Source organism: Danio rerio, chromosome 18 (genome assembly GCF_052040795.2).
Source record: "Danio rerio strain M-AB ecotype USA chromosome 18, GRCz13ab, whole genome shotgun sequence".
Classification (NCBI taxonomy): Eukaryota; Metazoa; Chordata; class Actinopteri; order Cypriniformes; family Danionidae; genus Danio; species Danio rerio.
In genome coordinates, this window is record NC_141038.1 from 21,205,001 (window position 1) to 21,230,949 (window position 25,949).

Consider the following 25,949-nt stretch of genomic DNA (forward strand, 5'->3'; position numbering starts at 1 on the left):
TTAACCCTCATTTGTGTAATAAACAAATAAGTTGAGAATCAAAAGACACGCGAAATAGAAACCACTAAAGAAAGCGTGCGAAGATTTCTGGACATAATAGTTTTAATAACTCATTTCTATTAACTGATTTATTTTAACTTTGTCATGATGACGGCACATAATGTTTGACTAGTTATTTTTCAAAATACATGCATTCAGATTCAAAGTGCGATTTAAATGCTTAATTAGTGTAATTAGGCAGGTCATTGTATAACAGTAGTTTCTTCTGCAGACAATCAAAAAATATATTGCTTAAGGGGGCTCATATTATAGACTTTAAAATGGGTTTCAAAATATTTAAACCTGCTTTTATTCTAGCCAAAAAATAAATAAATAAAATAAAAAAAGCCTTTCTCCAGAAAAAAGCGCTAATAATTTTGACTTTAACAGTAATCGTTTTGAATAATCATGATTACAATTATGACCAAAATAATCGTGATTATGATTTTTCCAAAAATCGAGCAGCCTCAGTGTAACGTAGGTTGGTAATTCCTATATTGACCTTATTCTTCAATGTGGAAGTGTGCTCGTTTTTGCACTTTAGAACTTCCGATTCAGTGGCCTATGGGAGAAATACATAGGAATAATAAACGGCAGAAAACGGTCAAACCGCTTGCTCTACAAACAAGTTTTTTGCACGACAATACAGACAAAATAGACAATACAGACCGAATAATATAATAAGAAAATGTCAGTTTGCAACATCAAACAGCAAAACGGGCTGTTTTTAATGTCTAAAAATCAATAGAAGAAAATAAGACTGGAAGTCTTAAGGAATAAAAGATTCAAATGGCTCCGCCCGCTCGTACGCGGAGAATAAAGTAAATAGTTTACATCTCTCATTTGACAAATAAATGTTTGTGGAGCAACAGTATTAGCTCATGCCCATCATTGAATACAGCACCCCCATTATTTTCCCCTGATGTACTCACTGGCTGCTCCAGCAAACTTCAAAACAGTCAATTGGTGGTCAAATTGTGTTTAAAGATTATTTCACAATTTGCACACAATTTTATCCAAACTACTGGATCTTGGCACTTTCATCCAGAAATGTGGCAAATAAATATGGAAATAAAGAGCTACAAAAAGCATCAGTTGCAGTTATACGGTTCTTGCATGTTTTATGTTTGGTAACAGAATTGTTATAGGAATCAAATGGCTGCAATAAAAATACTAATTAGTTGTCATTTAAAAATTTAAGCTTTGCTTCTATTCTTCAAACCACTCGGTTTAAATATTTGCCAGCAAGAAATTTGTAATCATACAGGTCAAAATTGTGTTTTGACAATTTGTTTTTCAAAATACACATTTGCCTAGGTGTCTAAAACTACTTTTGTAAATTTGTTGCAAACATCACAATGGGACACCTTTAAACCGGAAGCTGCAACGTTTTTTTTGTTTTTTTTTTGCATTGTGATGCAGTTCCTAGAGAAACGTAATATTAAATGAGAAAACAGTTGGCTTATTTTTTCTACTGCAAGCTAAATGGATGTAAAGTAGGCACTTCATTCAGAAAGATCAGGAAAAGGGTTTGGAAAGTTATTACAACTTAACAGACACCTCCTCCTCACCATTTCTGTTTGTTGTCAGAACTGACAGTTGAAGCAGCGTGGTTAAATGTTAGCCACGCCCATTTGCTAAGATATATGTAATCTGACAATTTACTGAAAACAAAAAACAGGTAGTGCATTTTTTTATTTTATTTAAAGATTAGAAGGGCAAACAAAAGTGTTTTTCTTAAAGGGGTGGTCCACCCTCATATTTTAAACTTTAGTTGATGTGTGATGTAGCTGTGTGAACATAAACAACATCTCTGAATGTAAAAAGTTCAATGCAAAGGGAGACCTTGGTTTTTACCGAGTTAGCTTAGCAAAGCCTACAATGAACGAATTTTGGGGACTACAAAAAATACTTCTGCCCCCTGTGATCAAAGTTCGTTTACTGCGCATACAAACGGCGCAAGTATGGGCCGTGGCCAGAGGCGCTGTAACGTTTCAGAAGAGATGAAGCTATAAATGCGTTCAAATACTGCTGTTTCCACAGAGCTTCGTCTGTTTCTGTATTTGGGCTTCCAAAGGACATGACACAAAGACAGTAGTTAATACAGTTCAATATTAATTATGTTCCAGAGAATTATAAAATACATAGCAAGCATGATTTGACAAAACAGCTTCCAGAATCTCTCCCAGTTCAGTGCTGGATTCGGCTAAAATCTCCTCAAAGCAGAGGCTGTGAACTACAAGCTGTAAGTGTTTTTATTTGTTAAAATTGAACATGACATGTACAGTCTCTAGCGTTAAAGATATGCTGAAGCAACGATGTAAACAATGGGAAATGCTTCTTTGCGGGCAAATGATTTGGCTACAAATTCATATTTATTAGTCAAGCTGCTGTAAACACATAGAAACACACACTCCACCAGCACGTTCGTGTCTCTTATGTGTGTGCGCGACTGCATTGATTGTCTTCAGGCAGCTTTTCCATGTGTTTCACATCTCAGATAATGAAGTCACAAAACATATGTGGATGATTCATATTACTTACACCTGCATATTCCGGACATAAATGAAAGACGTCGTGTAACGCATAGAGTTAAAAAAAATACAAGTTAGCTTACCTGACTCGTGGTAGTAGCAGAATAATAAATCAAGGCTCACACAGGTTGCATCCCACATCTTGTGCTTTATTCTTCTGTCATAATATATTACAGAAAATAACTTAATCCGAGCATCAGAGAGAAAAAAAAAACTCCTGTGCACTTGCATTTGTTATAGAAAGATCACACATTCACTCAAACACAAACATAGACACACACAAAGACGAAGTCTTTTAAAGGAGCCACACCCCATTTTCACTCATTACAGACACTAGTCAGATTTTATTTTAGAGCAGGCAGGAGGTTGACTGATTGTTTACACAGCAGAAAAGCGCGTGCTTTTACGGGTGTGACGTGGAGCCGATCCGCGAATAGCAGCACATTATGACGATGACCAATCAGAGTCGCTTAAGGGTGGGCCTTTCAGAGGAACTACGAAATTTGACAGTCCTTTTCATGTTAGCTGAGTAACTGTGTATAATCAAAGTGAGATTTATGAAAAAATAATGCGATTTTCCTCAAGTGAAACATGAGCACACATTGCTTTGCATCTTATAAACATAAATACATTCTGGACCACCCCTTTAATGATGTGCACAGATGAATCGTTCACCACAAAACTAGCAATGTGAGCTAACAAAATCAGATGGTTAGTTTTAAATTAATTGGTACTTGAAGTCTTGTGTACACTGGGACAATTATTGTGCACTAGTGAGTTAAAGTGATTGTGCATAACAATGATGAGCAGCATAAAAGCTTCATTCAAAAAATGCCTTAAATGTCTTTTAGGGGGTCAGGTGTGTTGATGCGCCATTTTAAAAACTAGCCAATCAAATGAGATTGATTATTTTTGTTTTCATTAAGTGCCATCTGAGCAATTGCATGCAAATGTTAACCTTGCCATGAAAAAGTTTTTACCAAAATAGCGAAACCCTTCCTAAGGTCTTTGTGTAGGCTTGTATTTTACTGTACTGTAAAAATACTCAAGAAGGTCTCTGTCAGTGTTTTCAAATATTAAATTTGACTTGACAAAGTCACACAAGTGTCAATTTCACATCTGTCACATCCATACCAAAGAGTTGTCACATCAATAATGAAGCTTTTTCCTTATAAATCCAAAAATGTCAAATAAAATCAATGATTTTTGTTCTGTAGTGAGCCGACTCTTATCTTTTTGAATAGCATTGTTCCTTTTGGGTTGCGCAGTTTCATTCACAAAACTTCTACAATGTATCTTGTATAACGTTAACTTGCTAGGTTTTTGGTCACATCCATAATGTATGTTCATTTTCCTCATAAAATATATAAAATGTTTACAGATATTTTTCTGATCCTTTAACTCTGTGGTTAGTTTTTGTAAAATATAAATAGATATTTCAACATAACGTTAACAACGTCTATAAGAATTTGTTTGTGAGTTTTTACTGCAAATATCACATCCATAACACTGGAATTGCTCATATGACATTTTTGCACGTTCACTCAGCTCATCACCATTGAAAATCTCTTGCGTATGAATGTTGAAAAATGTCTCAAAAATGCTGTCAGTCAATAAAAAATAAAGCATAAATGATAAACGAACAGTGTGCATGAGGCTTTACCCTAAATGAAGTAGTCAACAGCATAAATTCTGAGGCAACTCTGGTGAGAATTGAGGTCAGGGGCCTTTTTAGGGGCCGTGATGATGACTAATGGATTTAGCACAGATCCACAGATGTGGATTGTCTGAGATAGGCCTATGTGGGAGAGCACACAATAAACAGCGCTGCTTAAAGAGGAAACTTTGAGGTTACTGGTGAGCCACATGCACTCTGTCCTCCATCCTCAACTCTCTCCTCTTCCCTTTTTTTTATTAATACACAGGTTTTATTTAATGTGTTATTGTCTGCTTTTGCTAGTGCTGTTTTGAACTTGTGAATGACTCCGATATTGATTTTAGAGAGGCTGTGTGTGTGTTCAGGAGGGGGTTGGACAGAAAAAGACTGCTGCTCTTGGCTTTGACAGAAGGCTGAATGAGTTCTGCTGTGTGTGACTTTCAGGTCAATCTGGAGGTCAGTTTGAGTTGAACAGAAGGAATTTCAGTATTTTCAGCTGAGCCGTGGCTGTGAATGTGAATGTGAGAGACTCCAGGACTTTGCTTTGTGTCTGTGTCAGACAATGGGATAGTCTGTCTACTCTTTGTCAAGTTGCAAACTCACAGAGGTTCTGGTCAGCAGCTTTGTTTGTGTCTGTCTGTCTGTCTGATCTGTCTGTCTGCATTTTTGCTAACTTAGTTTTTTGAGTGTAATTTTTATGTGGACGGTGTAGAAGTGATATGAAAATATATATTTTGTTACTTTCGTCTTTGGAAAATAAAAAGAGAATTTTAGAAGAATCATCAATCGAGTTCATAATGACTGAGAATCAAAATATTGGTAAATTATACTTTGTATAAAGTGTACTGTATTATACGAAACTTAAAAAATGTAAAAATGTAGCTCTTGATTCAAATGGACCACCTTTGTTCATTCATTAATTAAGGGTCGCCACAGCAGAATGAACCGCCAACTTATCCAGCATATGTTTTATGCAGCGGATGCCCTTCCAGCCACAACCCAGCACTGGGAAGCACCCATAGATTCTCACATTCACGCACATACACTATGGACAATAGCTTATTCTATTCACCTATATAGCGCATTTCTTTGGACTGTGGTGGAAATCAGAGCACCCGGAGGAAACCCACACGAATACATGCAAACTCCACACAGAAATGCAAACTGACCCAGCCAGTGCTCGAACCAACAACCTTCTTGCTGTGAGGTGACAGCGCTACCAACTTATTTATTTATTTTGTAATATATGTATGAAAAAAAGCTGTGTGAAGATTCTTCAAATTCTATGGGAAAAGCTTTCCTTTTCAAAAAGCTTGACGTGCCTGTTTTTTTTCGCATGACATTAATCCTTGTTGCAAATTTTAAATATTTTAAGTTATGAATGAAGGAATTATAACATATTTTGCAACTTAGGAAACATTTGTCAAGTTAATTAAATTAAATTGTTAAATTAAATAGTCTAAATATTTTTGAGGTTTATTATATATTGTTTCACATTTTATACATTTTTTATTGCAAATGTTGTATTTATTCAGGCAATTTTGCAAATCTTTAATGTCACGCCATGATAATATTTTGTATTGGTAAACCACAGGGTTACCCAGAACAAGAATTTCTAACTTTAATATAATACTTTTAAAATATTGACATTTTATACCATATTTGATTTGATACTGGGGCGGAACACTGGCTCAGTGGTTAGCACTGTCACCTCACAGCAAGAAGGTCACTGGTTCGAGTCCCAGCTGGGCCAGTTTGCATTTATGTGTGGAGTTTGCATGCTCTTATGGATTTCCTCCGGGTGTTTCAGTTTACCCCACAATACAAAGACATGTGCTATAGATTAATTAAATAACCTAAATTTGCTGTAGTGTATGAGTGTGTGTATGGGTGTTTCCCAATACTGGGTTGCAGCTTGAAAAGCATGCACTGCATAAAACATATGCTGGAATAGTTGATGGTTCATTCAGCTGTGGTGACCTCTGGAATAGGGACTAAGCCAAAGGAAAATGAATAAATTATTTGATACTACAGAATAAGTTTTTGATAGCAATAAGTCAATCTGGTGCACTTTTTGTTGTGGTAACGCCAACATCAAACAATTTGATAATAATTAATAATGATTTTTTTTTCAAATAATAATATATCTATATATATTATATATTATTTATCTATTATATATTATATATCTATATATATTATTTATCTATATATTATTTAATATATTATATAATATATTAAATATATATTATATATTATAATATATTTTCAAATAAAAATAATCAAATAGTATTATTATTTTGAAATAATAATAAAATTATATATATATATATATATATATATATATATATATATATATATATATATATATATATATATATATGTGTGTAATTTTCATTATTTTGGCCCAGGTAACAGTGTATTCTTATAGTTAGCCACCTATTTTTAAAAATATTTATCTATATGTTATTTTCCACATATTTGAACTATGGCAACAATATATAATGAGCAAAGTTTAACTTGTGGAACAGATAAAACCGTGGTTTGCTGCAGTAGGACCATAATAAAATTTCATCTAGACCAAAAGACAGAAGCACTATTAGCATGCCGAATTTAACAACTAAATTTATAAACATGCTTCATATACTGTAAGTGATCATAGGCAGTACATTCATTTCTACGTTCATATTTTTATTCTGTCTGGCAAATACAGATGTCATCTGTTCCTAGTGGATATTTCTAGTGCAGAATGTTGGCATACATACCGCTGGTGCATAGCTGAATGAATAGGTAAACATTATACTGGAAAAGTGTGCAGGCGTTTGTCTCTGTCTGCTCTGCCACGCCGTCTTTCTCTCCTTCTGAACTCAGCCTATGTATTTCCACGAAATCCAGTCACTCGATTTCTCTGTATCACCTCAGTCTTAAGTGTCTGAGCTTTTTGAAGAATTGGGATAATCTCAATGTCAGGCGAAAAGACATTAATGCAATGAAATTCATTAGCTATGGCTGCCATTGAGCGTAGACCACAATAGCATGAGGATGATTCATGCTTTCTCTTCTCGCAGCTGGTGACCTCTTCCCTTGGATTAAAATAAGTCTCGATTCCCTCTTTCCACTAAACAAGACTCTTGCATCATTTAAATATCCATACTTCGAAGAAAAATGAACGATTGACCCAGTGGAAGCCTATTAAAGGCTCACAGGGAAAGATTTACTGGGCTTTCACTTTAATTGCATTGCACATTAGTGTTATCAGGAACATTGTGCTTTAGTAACTCTGTCGTTATAACATTTTAACTGAACTATTTTCTGCAGTTTAGTTTATTATTGTATGTTTCACTTAATGTTCTATAATACAAGTTTAGTGGACGGAAAACAAGTGAATAAAATTGGTTTTTAATAGTATCTATCTATCTATCTATCTATCTATCTATCTATCTATCTATCTATCTATCTATCTATCTATCTATCTATCTATCTATCTATCTTTCTATCTTTCTATCTATCTATCTATCTATCTATCTATCTATCTATCTATCTATCTAAACGTGCATACAGTATATATTTGTGTGCTGTTTAAGTAAAAACAGCATACATTACTATAACTTCAAGACCTTGTGCATGGATAGTTTACTGAACACTCACTTTAAGCGTACTGTAATTGTCTGTGTTTATGTGAATACTGAGAGATTTCTGTTGGTCCATTAATTGGTCCATCTGTTCACCAAAATGGTCATACTTCAGATAATTTGTAAAGAAATCAAAAAATACATCTATTTCAATGGAGTGGTTTGATTCATATGTTCGTAAGAGACACAATCATCGATGGCCATGTCTAGTGGATATAGTTTAGGTTTTTATTGACATAAAAACTGATCAGTGAACATTGACAGACACTTGACCAAATATTGAAATGCAACTCTAAACCTCGTTGGTACTTGGGGTAGCTCAAATGTTGCGTGACACTTTTTCATGCATCAAGCAACGATGCTTAATCTTTTGTGAACAAATTCGAACGTTGTATTGTTCGCTGACCTATTGTGCAAAATTCACTTTTACATGGTGTTTGAACATAAATGTGTCGGCAGTGTGTGAACACAGCCACCCTATGCTAAAAATAAGGGATGTGAACCGCGACTAATTTTATTAGGGTATAAACGGAAATTTTGTAACCAAGCAGACCCCCACATGGTCAAAAATGTTTTGCAAAATCTGTGAATAAAGCTTGCCACTGTTATATTTTAAGTATAATTATTTAATTGATCATTAATTAATAAAAATCTAAACATGCTTGTCGTGTTTTAAAAGAACATGCATGCACATGACGGATGGTAAAGTCTTTGTGTACTGCAGCTATACATTTAAGGAGTATATTACACATATAAATATATGTGTTAAGAAACTGATATAGAGACTGTTACTGGCATGTTTTCATTCATACTACTAATTTCAATATATAAAATATAAGAAGAATAATGTATTTAATATGTAATGGCATGACAGCAATTTGAATGTAGCCTTTGTAAAATATTCATTAATTTTCTTTTAACTTAGTCCCTTATTTATCAGGGGTCGCCAAAGTGGAATGAACCGACAACCATTCCGGCGTATGTATTTAAACAGCAGATGCCGTTCCAGCCACAACCCAGTACTGGGAAACACCCATACTCTCTCGCATTCTCACACACACTCACACTCATACACTACAACCAATTCAGTTGTTTATTTAATTTATCTATAGTGCATGTCTTTGGACTGCGGGGAAAACTGGAGCACCCGAAGGAAACCTACGTGAAACCTTAAATAGTTTTAACCTACGGAGAGAACATGCAAACTCCACACAGAAATGCCAACTGTCTTAACTGGGACTCGCACCAGCGAGCTTCTTGCGGCGACAGTGTACAATATATGGTCACACTTTACAATAAGGTTCATTAGTTAATGTTAATTAATGCATTAACTAAGATGAACAAACAATGAACAATACATTTACTACTGTATTTGTTCATGTTAGTTAACGTTAGTTAATGAAAATACAGTAGTTCATTGTTAGTTCATGTTAACTCATGGTGCATTAACTAATGTTAATAAGCATGGACTTGAACGTTAATAATGCATTAATAAATGTTCAATTATGATTAATAAATGCTGTACATGTGTTGTTCATGATTAGTTCATGTTAGTAAATGCATTAACTAATGAACCTTATTGTAAAGTGTTACCCAATATATTTGCAAATAAAAAAAATAAATGTCAGCTAGCAGCTAGGCATGGGCCGGTGTAAGTTTCCAACACTATTTAAAAATATCAGGGTTTGACGGTATTGTAACCGCCAACATTTTTTGCTATACCATTTCTAAGTTATATGTAAGACTTTTTATTTTATTTATTTTTTATTTGTTGTTTAGGACAACAGTATCTCCAGCAGAAAAGATATCCAAAAATGCTGTTTTAAATTGTAAAGAAATCTGTGTTTTTTAAACGAATGAAGACAGCAGAAGTCAATGATTCATTTGAATTATTTAGCCTGACATGTTTACTGTTCCAAAATATTTTAAATGTTTCTCAAAACAAAATCTAATGTGTTCAAAGGGGAAATTTTTGTTTAGCTTTTTACCCAGACAGGCAAAAAGAAAATATTTCAGAGTATTAATCACAATAGCGTGAAATCGTGATATTTTTAATCCAAGGTTATCATACGGTCAGAATTTCTAACCGACCGATGCCTAGTCATGTGATTATGATAAAAAGTCGGATGTAGTACGTCTGAGCTCCATTCATACTACTTACATTCATACTGTGTAGAACAAACATATTTTTCTATCGGTCAAGTAGTAAATTCAAATTCAGATGCAGTACCTACAAAATAGTATGCGATTTTGGACGCAGCCAGTATATATTTTTATTTTTTTTATGAATTTTATCCTTTAAAATAATTTGGAACAGTAAACATGTCAGGCTAAATAATTCAAATGAATCATTGGCTTACGCTGTCTTTGTTAGTTTCAAAAACACAGATTTCTTTACAATTTAAAATGGCATATTTGGATCTTTTCTGCTGGATATACTGTTGTCCTAAAAACATACAAAAAATAGTACAAATACCATAGGAATGGTATAACAGAAAATTTTGACAGTTTTAAAAACTTGACTTTTTCAGCCGCGGTATACCTTGAAAACAGCTATCGTCTAATGCCTACTAGCAGCAGGAGCAGTATCGTTAAGTTATTTGTCTAAAAAATCCACTAACTCTTTTTTTATTCAATATAAATTCTGAACAGTGTATTAAGCATAAACACTGTTACTATTTACTTTACTTTATTATTTACTTTTCATTGAATTGCTGTTTTTGCAGGTCTCTGGATGGCCGTCTGCAGGTATCTCACAAAAAAGGCCTCCCTCATGTAATCTACTGCCGTCTCTGGCGTTGGCCTGACCTGCAGTCCCACCACGAACTGCGTGCTGTTGAAATGTGTGAGTTTGCCTTCCACACGAAGAAGGATGAGGTGTGTGTAAACCCTTATCACTACCAGCGTGTAGAAACTCCAGGTAAACCAGCAAATGTATTTTATTTAAGCCATTTAATGTCATAATCGGTTATAATTGAGATAAATTTTATATATATCCTTCCTGTGTGTTTAGTTTTGCCTCCAGTCCTGGTTCCTCGGCATGCTGACATCCCCACAGACTTCCCTCCACTAGATGATTACTCCATCCCAGAGAACACCATATTCCCAGCGGGCATTGAGCCTCCCAGCAACTATATACCGGGTGAAAACATGTTTTCTGTTTTCTCTCTGAAAATCACACATTAACTTTCACCCAGACATGCCCTCGGGACTGCACAACAGGCATTTACCCACTCTCTACACACCCACAGACATGCTGATTCACAGAGGCACTTCAGCTTGAGTTGATTTTGTTGCGTCTCGGGTTCGTTTAAGCAGTTTGTCAAAATCAAAGTGTTTAGTCTGGAATCTTAATAAATATAAACAGAAAAGGAGAGATCAAAGTGCAGATCTCATGACCGTAACTATATATATTGAGACTCAAGAATGATTGTTTTTCTCATGACTTGAGTGAAAGAATAGCTTTTTCCACCTCTTCACATATGCAGTGTGGCGAAGTGTTACCACACATGCTACAAAGCAAGCTTTCTCCTTTTTAAGTTTTAACTGAAAGGTTTGGATGGATCTACAGTACATGGTTTTAGACTCTCTTCAGCCTCTGGTATTGATTGATACTTAAGGCTATAAATAAATAGGCAACACGCTGCAAACTGGGAGTGTTTAAATATCTGCACTGCAGGGAGGCAGAATTCTGTCTTGTACATTTGACACAAGTGCGGTGCTTAATAACTCAACATGTCTGATTTATGTTGCAGAGACCCCTCCTCCAGGATACCTGAGTGAGGATGGGGAAACCAGTGACCACCAAATGAGCCACAGCATGGACACAGGTTGGATCACAAACAAACAGTTGCTATTCAATACTAAAACTGATCATGTTTGTTAATACTGTTCTTAATCTTTAGGTTCTCCAACGCTTTCGCCTAACCCTGTTTCTCCGGCAAACAGCAACCTAGGTGAGAAGAGATAATTATTTATTATTTATCACAGCCAGATATTACATATTCATCTCACAGTTGATACAAATATCGAACACATTTTCTAATACTTAACAATCATTCTTTGGTAAAATGGCTGAAATATAGTAGTAATGCTTGTTCATTTGTTTAGTAGTACTCGAGTGTCACACTAATCGTTCCCATAAAAGTGATTTAGAGCATTAATAAATTAGGAGGAAGAGTCTCAATGAAATCTAAACACAAGTGGTCTTGAGACACATTTTAATGCAAGTTTATACCAAACTGACTGAAAGTTGGAAACATTAATGTGTCTTACAAAATATCGTCAATCCAAGGCACTCAAAATGTTGGTAAAAATAGTTATAAACTCTTTATTTACATGGCTATTAAAGTTAACATATTTTTTATATACATACGTTTTTTTCCTCCCATTAATATATTGATATAACTGTTGAGTTGACATTAGTGTGTTGGCTTGGGCTGGGCGATGTTGCAAAAAAATCACAATATCTTGTTTCATATCATTTGGTGTCAATAATTATTGACTATTTTTTAACAACACTTTTAGGATTTACATTAGGGCTTTTTGTTATTTAACCACTTTATTTTAATTTACCAACATTACTAAGGCAAATAGTTTTAATTGTCAAAAACAAAAATATTTAAAATATCTGATCTCTTTATAATAAAATAAACCTAAGTGTTAAAAAGACTCTTAAACCTGATAAATAAAATATTACAAAGTGTGTGCAATGGTAAAGGTAGATCAACATCTGTAAGGCGTCAATTACAACTATATAGTAAACTCTGTAAACAAAAGAAATTATGATAATCAAATCTGAGCTTTCACGTAAAGGAACCAGCCATCATTATTCAAATACATACTGCAATATTACAAATGGTGAAGTTGATTGACTGAATTACCCCCTATGCTAAAAACTTTTTCAGATAGGATGTTTGTGACTGGGATGCGCAAGAAAAGAAACTAAAAAGCCACTCTGGTGACATCTTCACATACTTTTTTATTTATAATCTCCTCATTGCTGCTATACGCCACTCAATTTCACGTGTTGTTATTCTGACCTGAAGTGACGAAGCGCGAGTCTGTGATTTCGTTCACAATTTTCTATGGCGCCTCTCGTAATTAGGTGACCATCAAGCATTTTCTTAGAGGATGACAAATGGACAACCCATTGTTGCAGCTAAGATGCAAGTTTATTGAGAAAAGTATAAGAACTGCAGTGTTTGGATGCAATGTGTTTGTTAGAAGTAATTAGTCTACCTTTACTGAAATGTGTATATTCCACACAAAGTGTGAAGCAGATTGGTTAGTTCTACTTACATGAATCACGATGCACTTGCAGCATTTGGAAAAGTTCAGATGTTTGTACCTGGAAAATGCACACGCGTCAAGTGTGCGCCGCTTGCATACCGTGTGCGCACACCTCCATTAGAAATGACAAACACACTAAGCTCATTGGCATTCCTTTCAAGGTGCGCGCTCAACAGCCACATTTTATACAGAAACTTCATATCGAACTTTTTTTTTATTGCTATTGACAATGGTGTTCGGTCAATAAATATTGATAACGATTTTATCACCCAGCCCTAGTATTGGCTATATAACTGTACTGTTCAGTTAGTTAAGAGCTTACATGGGAGTGAGTGTTCAAATGAACTCCAGATGCACTTGCATATTGCCAAAACCTGTACGGTGCATATGAGTGCTGTTTTTTCAAACAATAGCCATGTTAATAAAGGCTTAACAAAGGCTTTTAACTTTTTCCCTTACTTTTCGAATGCCCTGGACTAATGATTGTATACCTTTATGAATCCCTTATCCAAAGAGCACAGACACATTAATTATGCCTGACACACTTTTAGTTTGATTCTGTATTTAATGACTTGTGATCAGATTACCGAACAAAACATTAAGAGAAGGTGAAAATGAATATAGAGACTAAAGCTTGAAAATAGTAATTCCCTTTAAAAAAAGTGTTTATCCTGCAGAGTTTGTTTGATTTTTGTGAGTACACCATCCTACTGTGAGTCTTAGTTTAATCTGGCTGGATTATCTCTGATTTATCATCTCCATAACACTGGTTGGACTGCCTGGTCCTGGTTGAGGTGATTAAAGAGGACGGATGTCTGCTTCAGTGAGTCCATGAGAAAACACTAGGAATCACTGCCAGTAAAACAGTTGGGTAATGCCACCAGCATCCAGTACTATCTTCATTAAGTGACTTACAATTCACTTAGCATAGGAAAGCATGGTTAGAATGATTAACAGTAGCTAGTTGGTTAATTTGGAGTTGTTTGCTTATTTTTTTAAATCAGCTTAAAGGGATGGCCGTCTGAACAAATAATCAGATTAAGAAATATGATGTTATAATGCTGGTTAAAGGTCATGTTGATCAGACACCAGTTAGATGCATATTTTTGAGATTTATGTTACATACGTTTAGAATTTTGAAAGACTTTCAATAATGTTGATTTAAGTTCAAGTTAAAGTTGCTTTATTGGCATGACATTCAGTACATTATTGCCAAAGCATTTCAAATATGAAATATTATGTGAGAGAAAAACAGTATTAATATACTTAAAGGTGTCCTGTTTTTTATTCTATTCGGTTCATTTTTATTTCTATAGTACCTGTGTCAAAGTGCCTTAACATAGAAGTTCTTGTAAATTGAAACTGCGTCAGTCCCGTTTTCACAGTTGAAGTTCAGTTTAGTTCAGTTCAGTGGGGTCTAATTTTTACTGCTGAAAGTCCAATCACTGAAGAGCAAATCCATTGATGTGCAGCTCCACAAGTCCCAAAACCAACCAAGCCAGTGGCGAGGAATGAACTTCAATAATTGACAAAAGTGAAGGGGAAAAAAAACAGGCTCAGTTGGACACAACCATTTCTCCTCTGGCCAAACTTCCTGTGCAGAGCTGCTGTCTAGGTGCTGGAGGCTGAAGAATGCTGGACCTTCAATGTGGAGAAGCTGCAGGTACGAGAAGGTCACCGGCGGGTGTTCAGGCTGGCCAACAGGATCAGTGTGGAGACTCTTCTGTCACTGTGGTCTTTCAGGAATCAGTCTCATGTTCTCCATCCAGCTATGACTGCCACAACATCTTCTTAGGATACGGTCTTGTCCAGGGTTATGGAAACCTCTGAATAATAAAAAACAGACTTACATAAGCGTAGATGGCGAATGATGTCTTTTAAGAAGTGTTCCCGGCTCCGGTTGTCTAAATTAATGCAGACTAACAATTTTGATTTCAAAAGCACTTGTGTTTTATGTGTATGTTAACGCAAAGAGTTGTGTCTGCCTCCCGACCTATGCTAGGAAGGCTGTTCCAGAGTTTAGCTGCCAGATATGAGAAAGATCTACTGCCTACAGTTGATTTTGATATTCTGGGAATAATCAATTGTCCAGAATTAATTGAGCGCAGTGCACATGAGGGGCTGTAGTACACCAGGAGCACCCTTAAATACTGGGAAGCTAAGCCGTTTAGGCCTTTTAGGTAGTCAATAAACTTTTTCAATTGATACGATATTTAATAGTAATGACAATGACAAAGCTGAATTTTCAGCATCATTGCAATAGTCATAAGAGCTACATGATCTTTAAAAAAATAAAACATTACTTCAAATGCTGAAAATCCTGGTTTACAAAATCTGTGCACACACATTGGAAATTTGAAGTTTGGCCAGAGGAGAAATGGTCGTGCTGGTTTCCCTCAAGATTTTTTCCCTTCACTTCGTCAATTAGTAAAGTCTGCTCCTTGCAACTGTCATCACTGGCTTGCTTGGTTCGGGACTTGTGGAGCTGAGCATCAATGGATTTGCTCTTCATTGTTTGGACTTTTAGCAGTGAAAAAATTAAACCCAACTGAACTAAACTGAGCTTCAACTCTGAAAACTGGACTGACACAGTTTTAATTTACTAGAACTTCTATGTTAAGCTGTTTTAACACAATCTACATTGTAAAAGCGCTATAGAAATAAAGATGAATTGAATTGGGCACTGCTTGGGAACAGTTTAAGAAATATTAAGTAAGGTTTATAAACTGAGTGGATGAATTAAAAACCATCGTCAATGATTGTTTTATTGTTTTTCTCATGCAAGTGACTTTCTGGGTTTTGAGGTATTTAGTTGTGCTGCTTAGCCTTTTAGAAACTGCCCTGCATTTATATCAGGATTATATTTAGAATGTATTATGTATTATGAGCGATGTTTACTTACTAAGCTGTTAGTCAAACCATTCCTGAATGGTGACTTGCTAGTGTCACAGTATACTGTACATGCAATGGCTAGAAAGCCCTAAAAAGTACATGCTTTGTCTCTCAACTGTGCAGGAGGAAAACTCATGTAAAAGGAGCTTTTGTTTCTGTCAGCCCAGGGTAATGTAATAACAATAATATCCTGTCACTGGGTTGTTCTATCTCTGTGGAGAAACAGCAGGAGGCCCTGTGGTAAAAATAACAAATAACTAGTTTCACATGGACAGCCTGCTGTTTTCAAAGAGTCACATTCTGTCACAACACACTGACTTTACTCTACAAGTACAGTGCTTTTCCTGTTTACTTCATGCTTTCTTTGTTTTGACTTTTGTTACGCGGATTCTTTCATGTTTATTTATATTTGTGTTTATGTGTTTTAGATCTGCAGCCAGTAACATATTGTGAATCTGCATTTTGGTGCTCGATTTCATACTATGAGCTGAATCAGCGTGTCGGTGAGACTTTCCATGCCTCACAACCATCTTTAACTGTGGATGGCTTTACGGACCCCTCTAACGCAGAGCGATTTTGCCTGGGTCTGCTCTCCAATGTCAACCGGAATGCAGCTGTGGAGCTGACGCGCAGACACATCGGTATATTTCGTTGACTTTAAAGGAACACTTCAATTTTTCACTAAAATGCAAATTTTCACCTAGAGTTAAAAAGCAGATTTTTACCATTTTTGAAAGTAGCAACTTTTCATTTTCCATTAGTCTTACCACATGATGTAACTACAAAAAAGTAAAGATTTAAAGAGCCCCTATTTTGGATTATAAAAGCACATATTTTGGTTTTGGGGGCCCCCAACAACAGGCTGATATGCATTCTAGATAAAAAAAATACTTTCATTGTCTTTAATATGCATTTATTTTTACCTAATTATTCCAACGACTTCTATATGATTCGTTCAGCGATTCATTTGTTTCCAAACCCCTCCTTTGCATGAGGCTAATCTGCTGTAATTAGTCCAATGACCTAGTCTGTTGTGATTGGTCGACTGTGTTCAGCGCGAGACAGAGAAATACCCACCAGGGTTATGTAGTAGCACAGAGTATGTGAGATCCCAATGCAGAAATGCAATAAAGCAATGCAGTTAAACACCTGCATATTACTCTACTCTTAATGCTCACCACAAGTAATAACAATGACACACATTCAGTATTTATCCACATAGTGGCAAAAGTTGAACTATTTAGAAAATTTACAGCGCCGCGCTTATGAGGAAAAGCTGATGGATGCCATAGCAAAGACAAACGGCAGAGAATTGCAAGTTCAGAAAGGCATTTAAATTGGTAAAGGACTAAGCACGCATCATGTTTTCAACGTGGTTTTGGATGCAATATGTGAACAGCCCTATAAAGATTTAACCTGAGAGATACATAACAAGCACTGGTCTATAATAGATACAAGATTACAATCTGCACAGAGCGGTTACAACTTACAACACACAATTAAACACATATTTTGCAAACTACAGAAAACGAGGCAACAATTTTAATTAAACTTACATGTTATGATTCATGAGGTTGAAGAAACTAATCCATATGAACTGTAACAGTTACTGACAAAGTCCCTCCAAAGTCTGACAAAGTCCAGTACATAATAGTCTCTGCTGCTTCTTTAATAGCAAATGACATGAACAATCACAGCACATGGTTGTCTGACACTTTGGAATTGCTGTGAAAATTAACCCTTTTATTACTCGCAATCAAATCTCCATCTGTCAGTGATCGTCATCTTCGTGTCATGATTAGTCCCTTAATACCCTGTGCTCCACTAGTTTCTGAAGGGAAAGGCACGCTCATGTTTTACCAGATCTGGTACTACATATTTAGTAATGTACCGTTGACGTCAATGCGTTCAGGCAAAAGATTCGAACCAAATATGATTTGTTTCTTCAACTCTAAATCGACTATTTTGTGAAAGAATCAATAGTTTTACAGTGCACTTTCAAATTTAAACCTTAGCTGGATGTTTTCATTCACTTAGTGCTGTTGCACACTGCATGGAAGGTCATTTCCAAAAACCCATAATAGGGGCTCTTTAGTATGAAAAATTTTAAAACCTATTTTTGAATTTTTATTTGAGTCAGATGCTAATAGTCTAATCCAATTCAACGATTTATGCTAAGCTAATCTAAAAGTGCTCCCGCCTGACTCTGAATGAATTCAAAAATGGCAACACTCTACTGTTAAAGTGTATGTCACTTATAAGTTGAGCCTATTTCAAAAAAAAGGTATAGTGTTCCTTTAAGTATAAAAATATGCTGTAATTAAAGATTCTGAAATGATCTTCATGCTCTCAAACTTCATAACATTTCCTCAGGCCGAGGCGTGCGTTTGTATTACATCGGCGGTGAGGTGTTTGCTGAGTGTCTGAGTGACAGTGCTATTTTCGTCCAGAGTCCGAACTGTAACCAGCGGTATGGCTGGCACCCTGCCACTGTGTGTAAGATTCCTCCAGGTGAGTCAGTCAATCTCTATGCTCTGATTGGATGAATGTGAAGCGGTGTATATATACATCCTATGAGTCACTCAAGCATGTTCTAGCATGAGACTTCCTCATGTTCCATATAAGCACTGAAGCATACATGTTTGTTTCTGACTTCCTTTCAGGGTGTAATCTGAAGATCTTCAACAATCAGGAATTTGCAGCACTGTTGGCCCAATCAGTGAATCAGGGATTTGAGGCTGTGTACCAGCTTACCCGCATGTGCACCATTCGAATGAGTTTTGTCAAGGGGTGGGGGGCAGAATACAGGTAAGAATAGACTTATATCAGATATACTGTACTGGGGTGTAATGGTATGCAGAATTGTCGGTACAAGTCTTTTATTTTGGTAAATTTATGGCCTAAAATATGTCAGATGAAAAATGTCATTTGAAACTGTCAGTGCTTTCACACTAGCACTTCTGGTCCACACCAGGCTTTGTTTGACGTCAAAGTACGCTACGTTTAGCTAGTGTGAACGCTGTCTTCTGAACCCACAAATCGTACCCGAGTCCACCTGAAAGAGGTGGTCTGGGTTGCGGTTTGTGCGAAATCTGGTACGGTTCACTTCTGATATGAACGCAATCGTACCAAATAACAGAAGTGAACCGCCAACTGTACAACAAACTTTAGTTTTTATAACATTCATTTGTGTGTGTATGTCTGTGGATCACCTTCAAAAAGCGGGACTGACCCAGTGCAAACAGTGATATTGTCTGCTTGTCCGACCAAAAATGACTTCTGCAGGCATCACGTGATGTTCTGAACATTTTTCATATTTTTTGCGGCAGTGAGATGCAAGTGGCTCTGAATTTTGATTTTGGTAACACAAGCAAAAGATTCAGTAAAAGCAGAATGACCATGATATACGTACGTCTCCATTTTGCTGCTTTGCTTTCGTGGCCGTCACCTAGCAACAGCTGTACACAAAACAGCAGCTTGATGACGCAAGCGTACCAGGGTTTAAAAGGAAAAAAGACAGTGTGAACACAAACCAGCCAAGAAGGTGGCAAGGGAGCACTCAACAAGAAACAGTCATTGTCTTTCTACAAGAAAGCCTTTTCAGATTATCAGAAAAGTGATGTGGAAGCAGTGTATGAGTGAACATGATCATCCCTTCCTCTTTCCAATTATAGCACAAAATAAATATCTCACCTGTCGTGAAATCTTTCTGTCAGTGATTTAACCCTAGAAAAACCTCAACAGAACAGATTTAATCACGTAAAATTTACCTCAGGCAACACATGTCCACTTTTATTGGTTTGCTTGAGAAATTAACTTTAGAAGAGCATTTCCTTAAATAACGTCCTGTATTATCTATTTATTCATTATAAATTAATGTGTTAGTGGGGTCTTACTTAATGTGTCTGTTTAAAAATTCAGGCATAAAAAACAAATGATGAAAGCCACTATTTAACTAATTATTCATTTACTTTTCCTTCAGCTTAGTCCCTTATATATCAGGGTTCGCCACAGCGGAATGAACCGGCAAATATACCAGTACAGGGAAACACCCATACACACTCTAATTTACACACACACTCATAGTTCATCCGATTCACCTATACTGCATGTCTTTGTACTGTGGGCGAAACCGGAGCACCCGGAGGAAACCCATGCGAACATGCAAACTTTACACAGAAATGCTAACTGGCCCAGCCAGTACTCGAACCAGCTACCTTCTTACTGTGAGGCGACAGCGCTAAATAATTATAATATTTTAACAACAAATTGGGGTATAAATGGTTTTATTGATAGATTTATTTGTATAAATATAAAGCAAATTATGTATATAAATATAATATTTATAAATATATATATATCTGTGCTTACCACACATAGACTTTTCATGGGCGGGCCGCCCAGTTATATTAACGGCCAAGTAGATTTGGTGACATTTTTTTTTTACTATTATCATCCTTTTACTTTTTTGTATCCGTCCATTACCCGAACATTCCCGATCGATTAACCAGTGGAAAATCTTCTCTCATTTACCTGTTTGTTTCGTAGCTAGGCTACTGCTCATTCAGTGAACAATCCCACAGACATTCTCACATGCTCTGCAGACCCACAGAGACATGTTTTTTGGCACTTAAACATTCGTCCGGATCGGTTATCTAAACCTCCTAAAACGTCCGGGATTCGGCTTTTGTTTCTAAAGTTGTTGTTAATTGTATGGGTTTTTGTAATACTTTTTTATCTAGGCCTACTTTAGCTTGGCATCGCAAATGACTGCGAGAGCAAGAAAAACAAAAAACATTAAATTATTAATTCTTTAATAAACCACTCAGAAACTCGCTGAAAAAATATGTTCACCATTAGTAATGGTTAATTGCGCATGTGTCTTGTATTAAAAAATCTACACTATTTATTCTTGTGATTATTATAATTTTTTAAAGATATTGCCTGTTTTGTCCCTTTTTAAGCCATTTATTTCTCATTTGCTGTATATTGTATTAATTTGATGTTTATATATTACATATTTTATACATGAATAGTTCAGATGCAAAAATCGCTTAGTGCCGTCTGAAATCTCCATCGAAAATGAACATTTTTGGCAGCCTCCTTTATTTATAAAGAGATATTTCACTTCAAAGACCAGGAAAATAACTTATTATTTGCCATGAAAATAATACTACTGAACATACCCACAGGAGCCTGGAAAAAAAAAATCATCTTAGGGGAAAATTTCAGACGACATTTAGAGGTTTTTGCATTTAAACTCTTCACATCTTAAATACTATGGCAATACTGTACAAAATGTCAGCAGCAGATTTTATCTGTCAGTGAGGGGACATGGCTCCTGAATAGCATTCATTCATTCTCTTTTCGGCTTAGTCCCTTTATTAATCCGGGGTCGCCACAGCGGAATGAACCGCCAACTTATCCAGCACATGTTTTCTGCAGCAGATGCCCTTTCAGCTGCAACAAACAGCTGGAAGGGCAATAACCATTTATTCACACAAATACACTACAGACAGTTTAGCCTACCCAATTCACTTGTTCTTTGGACTGTGGGGGAAACCGGAGCACCCGGAGGAAACCCACACCAACATGGGTAGAACATGCAAACTCCACACAGATACACCAACTGACCCAGCCGAGGCTTGAACCAGCAACCTTCTTGCTGTGAGGCGACAACACTACCTACTAAGCCACTTGTTCGCCCTCCTGAATAGCTTAAAAGTAAAAAACACAGGCCCAGTGAAATGTTTTAATTTAAAAAAGTATTTTTTTAAATCTTTAACCAATTGAGTAAAAAAACTGTGTATAACAGTGTCATAATAAATAAAAATATAGTTAAAAATTACATTATTTTTTGTTTGTCACAAGTTGTTAACCATTTATGTGCTGTGGGTAAAAGGTGTGTTTCAATCCGGCTACCACACAAGTATATTTCAAACCTGTGGAAAGCACTGTAAATGTTTTTTTCATATCTATCACCATCAGAAGTGCTCTGTACTAGTACATGCTGAGAATAAAATGGCATTTAATCACTCTATTTCTGACAAAAGCTAATGGTTGCCCTTGATTATGTAAAACAGTTATTTCTGGCTGCTCTGTACTTTGTTAAAATCGCTGGGCAGGCATGGAAGAACATTACTGACCCAGATTCTCCTTCCTCCAGGCGACAGACAGTGACCAGCACCCCCTGCTGGATAGAGCTGCATCTCAACGGGCCCCTGCAGTGGCTGGACAAGGTGCTCACTCAGATGGGCTCTCCAAACCTTCGCTGCTCCAGCGTGTCATAGGACAAACTCTCCAATCATTTCATATAACCACACCCATATTATAAAAACCAGGAATTACCCTCTATTGCTGCTGAATGCCAAGCAAACAAATAGAGCAGTATCAAGAATGGGAAGGCAAAACAGCCTCTGGACTCCTCAGAGTGTTACTTTATCAATTACAGATCCCGATATTTGCTGTGGGCAAAAACTGCTGCGTACAGTTGAAGCACTTTGAACGGTGACACTCGTGGAGCAAATGAACTTAAAATGAGGGGTCTTCCTCATTATGAATTTTAATGTGATTAAGAAATTTTTGTCTTTCTGTCTGTTTTTGTTTTGATCAAGAAGTGTGCACCGCATTTAATTTGATCTGAAGGTATTGGCATCATGGGCTCATAATATGATTGGTTAAAATCGTAAACGTCATAGCAGACCTTTCTGGCAACCTAAGTGATGCACCAGACAAGCCTTCAGAGGAGAGTGTTTGTTTCCACCACCTTCAGTGAAGGGGTCATGTGTGAACTTTTAAAGTATGTCAACCTCAAAGTATACTTGGGTTTTTTTGCAGCTCACACGTGCGTTTTAATTGTTTTTGCACTAATTAGTTTGTCCACAAGATGTCAACGCTGAACCGGTTGTTTGTGCACACTATCAAATAGAGAGTACTTTAAAAGGCTGTTGCTGTGTCCCCAATTCGCATACTTATAAGTATGTCCTAAAAATATGTACTTTTTTTGTGAAGGAAAAATAAATACATTTGAGAGTGTAACAGAGGAGTGTGCAAGCTTTAAGACATGCCAACTCCTCGTTAACAGATCGTTATGTTGCCCTGTCAATCATCCACACATCATCCACATTTGTGTCATAATGAATTTCTTACCTTAACGGACCCTGCTGAAAAATCCAGCTTAAACCAGCCTAAGCTGGTTGGCTGGTTTTAGCTGGTCGACCAGGCTGGTTTTAGAGGGGTTTTGGCCACTTCCAGGCTGGTTTCCAGCCATTTCCAGCCTGGTCTTAGCTGGTCAGGCTGGGAGATGACCAGCTAAAACCAGCTTGACCAGCCTAGCCAAGCTGGAAGTCCAGCCAAAACCAGCTATATCCAGCTTAAACCAGGCTGGTCAAGCTGGTTTTAGCTGGATTTGGCTGGTCATTTTCCAGCCTGACCAGCTAAGACCAGGCTGTAAATGGCTGGAAACCAGCCTGGAAGTGGCCAAAACCCCTCTAAAACCAGCCTGGTCAACCAGCTAAAACCAGCCAACCAGCCTAGGCTGGTTTAAGCTGGATTTTTCAGCAGGGGAGAAGCAGCAGCAGGATAATCTCCCATTCTTTCATGCAGAGAAATCTCCTCAGGTCTAAGATAATTATTCAGACGTTAATATCCAAACACGTCTGTATATAAGTTCAGTATTGTTGTTGCAGATGAAATATAACACAGAAAACACGGTTTAAACATTTTCCAGTGGGCTGGATATTAATTAACAGTCATACAAACATTTTTACTGAAGCCTCTACTTGACGGTTGGTCTTGCACGTCCATCATGTTTGTAGTTTATTTACACTTTTCACCTGCGTTTGTAGTTCTAATTCACGTCCAACACACAATGTACTGTGGGCAATATAAGTGGTTAGAATTTGGACGGTTCTTCACTTCAATTTTTTACCGGAAATAGTAGACCATCCTGGAACCTTTGGCTTACTCTTTTTAACATACTACGATATTATTTAGGACAGATGGTATGCAAATTGGGACGCAGAATGTGTGTTCTACATAAGTGTGCCTGAAAAGTGAAGCCAATACATTGTGTTCGCCCCCTTGTGGCTGCCTGTATTATAGGTCATAAACAGGACCCTCTCCATATAAATGAATGGGATGTAAGCAAAGGTTTCATCATTTTAGGTGGCACTTATCATGCTGAGGTCTGATTAAGTGCCGTTTTTTATGTTTTATTTAGTGATTAGCTATAAAATGGAGTGTTGTGTCAAGATTATTTGCTTGAGATTAAATATTTAAGTGCTGCATTAATGCAATGTAATTATTATTCTAATTCCAAGATGACAACCACCCGGTGCTGTTTCTAGCCTCAGTCTAGGGATTATCCGTTTCTGTAGCAACAGTCAATCCTGCATGTCTTTACTTTTGTATGGAGATGTCTACGTTGGCAGATTCTGTTACACAATTGTTTTTCTTGTCACTTCGCATAAGCCATAGCTCTCAAAAAACACTTCACAAGTTGTAATTATGAGAGGTCTACGAGTCTGTGAATGCAATTTACAAGCTGGAATCTTTCAGATATGGCATGAATGAACCTTTTTGATATCTAGGCTCCAAATGAGCTCATCGTTATAAGATGGCAGCGGCAATACATGGCACAGATTAGCTTTATTATTTTACAGTGGAATGAAGTGGAGATGCCTCGTCCATCTTTTTCTAAGTTTATTTATAAACAAATTTTAAGAGGATCACATGCTTATGATTGTTCACAGCTGTTCCAAAATTAGCTCATGACCAATTATCCAATCAGTTGATTCCTAACTCACTATAAATAACCAGTTTTCTTATCTTGATATCTTCGTCTTAAAGAACTTGAATTTCCTTCTTAACCAGGCGGCATTTCTGTGCAGAGTTTTGCTCATTCTCCCCGTGCTCGCGTGGGTGTTCCCTAGGTCCTCCAGTTTTCTCCCACAGTCCAAAACAAGCACCCTAAATAATTGATCACAAAAACTTTACAGTCAAGATCTAAGTGAGTACACCTCTTATTAGCCATCCATATCCGACACTTAGCTACAAACAAGCAAGAGGAGAATAAGCATCGAGATCTACCTGAGCTCAAACTCCCTTCTCGCCCTGCAATGGGAGGGAGGCCAAGGCTCGAGAATCTTAAAAGCTCAGGGCTCTCTTCCGGGACAGCATGCCAAACAAGCTTTAATATCAATCATCAGCTAAGTGTGAACTCTTGAACCGTGGAAAAAATCCCAAGTATACTTCGGGCAGAGATGATTTTGCTTTGTGTTAACCTAAAGCTAGCGCTTTGGGTAACCTTGTCCATTTGTTGTGTGTAGGTGTGCTTGATTAAATTGCACTGCACTGGACGGGTTGAGTGTTTGTGATTGCCATTGGTCTCTTGCACGGTCGACCATGTTTGTACTTTTGACAGGAACTAAGTATGGAAATTTTAAAAAGACAAAGGTACTTACCCTTTATTATGAATAGCACTTGTTTTTTACAACCCAGTGGTGGCATAAACAGGAAAACAGCATTGGAAATTTGTCAGTGACAAATGTTAGTAGCAAATACTGCCATTTCATTTCTTGAACTTGATGGCTACTGTTTGAATTTTGCTTAGCAAAGGCATTTTTGTAACGAGTATTTTTGCATAATAAACCGACTGAAGTTTGCAGATGTATATTTTACTACTGTATTAGAGTATTGTGTTTATCAAAACAAGACATTTATATCTTTACAGTATGGTGTGGTCACATAAGCAACACTCCATTTAGTTGTCAATAATGTAGCAATACATGTTTCGCTTTGGAGAAGTTTGTCGCTTTATTGGCCAATGACAAACCAGAGGCAGCTTGACTGATATGTGTTGCAACCAATCAAAACTGTTCATTTCAATGGAGAGAGCAACTT

General features: G+C 36.7%; 1 protein-coding gene across 28 annotated transcripts in view; it reads left to right on the top strand.

Moving 5' to 3' along the window:
* The window catches only part of smad3b (SMAD family member 3b), a 36,050-nt gene extending 10,324 nt beyond the window's left edge, over positions 1–25,726 (top strand). The window contains exons 2-10 of one of the 28 annotated variants that reach the window (XR_015514164.1): positions 10,589–10,782; positions 10,876–11,004; positions 11,618–11,692; positions 11,768–11,818; positions 16,475–16,687; positions 18,420–18,557; positions 18,710–18,854; positions 22,213–23,332; positions 23,429–25,726. Coding sequence is in view for 1 of the 28 variants with exons in the window: in NM_175083.2 (NP_778258.1) it covers positions 10,589–10,782; positions 10,876–11,004; positions 11,618–11,692; positions 11,768–11,818; positions 16,475–16,687; positions 18,420–18,557; positions 18,710–18,854; positions 22,213–22,336 (1,069 nt within the window). In the remaining 27 variants the exon portion in view is untranslated. 28 annotated transcript variants of the gene reach the window in all.
* The last annotated feature ends 223 nt before the right edge of the window (positions 25,727–25,949 follow it).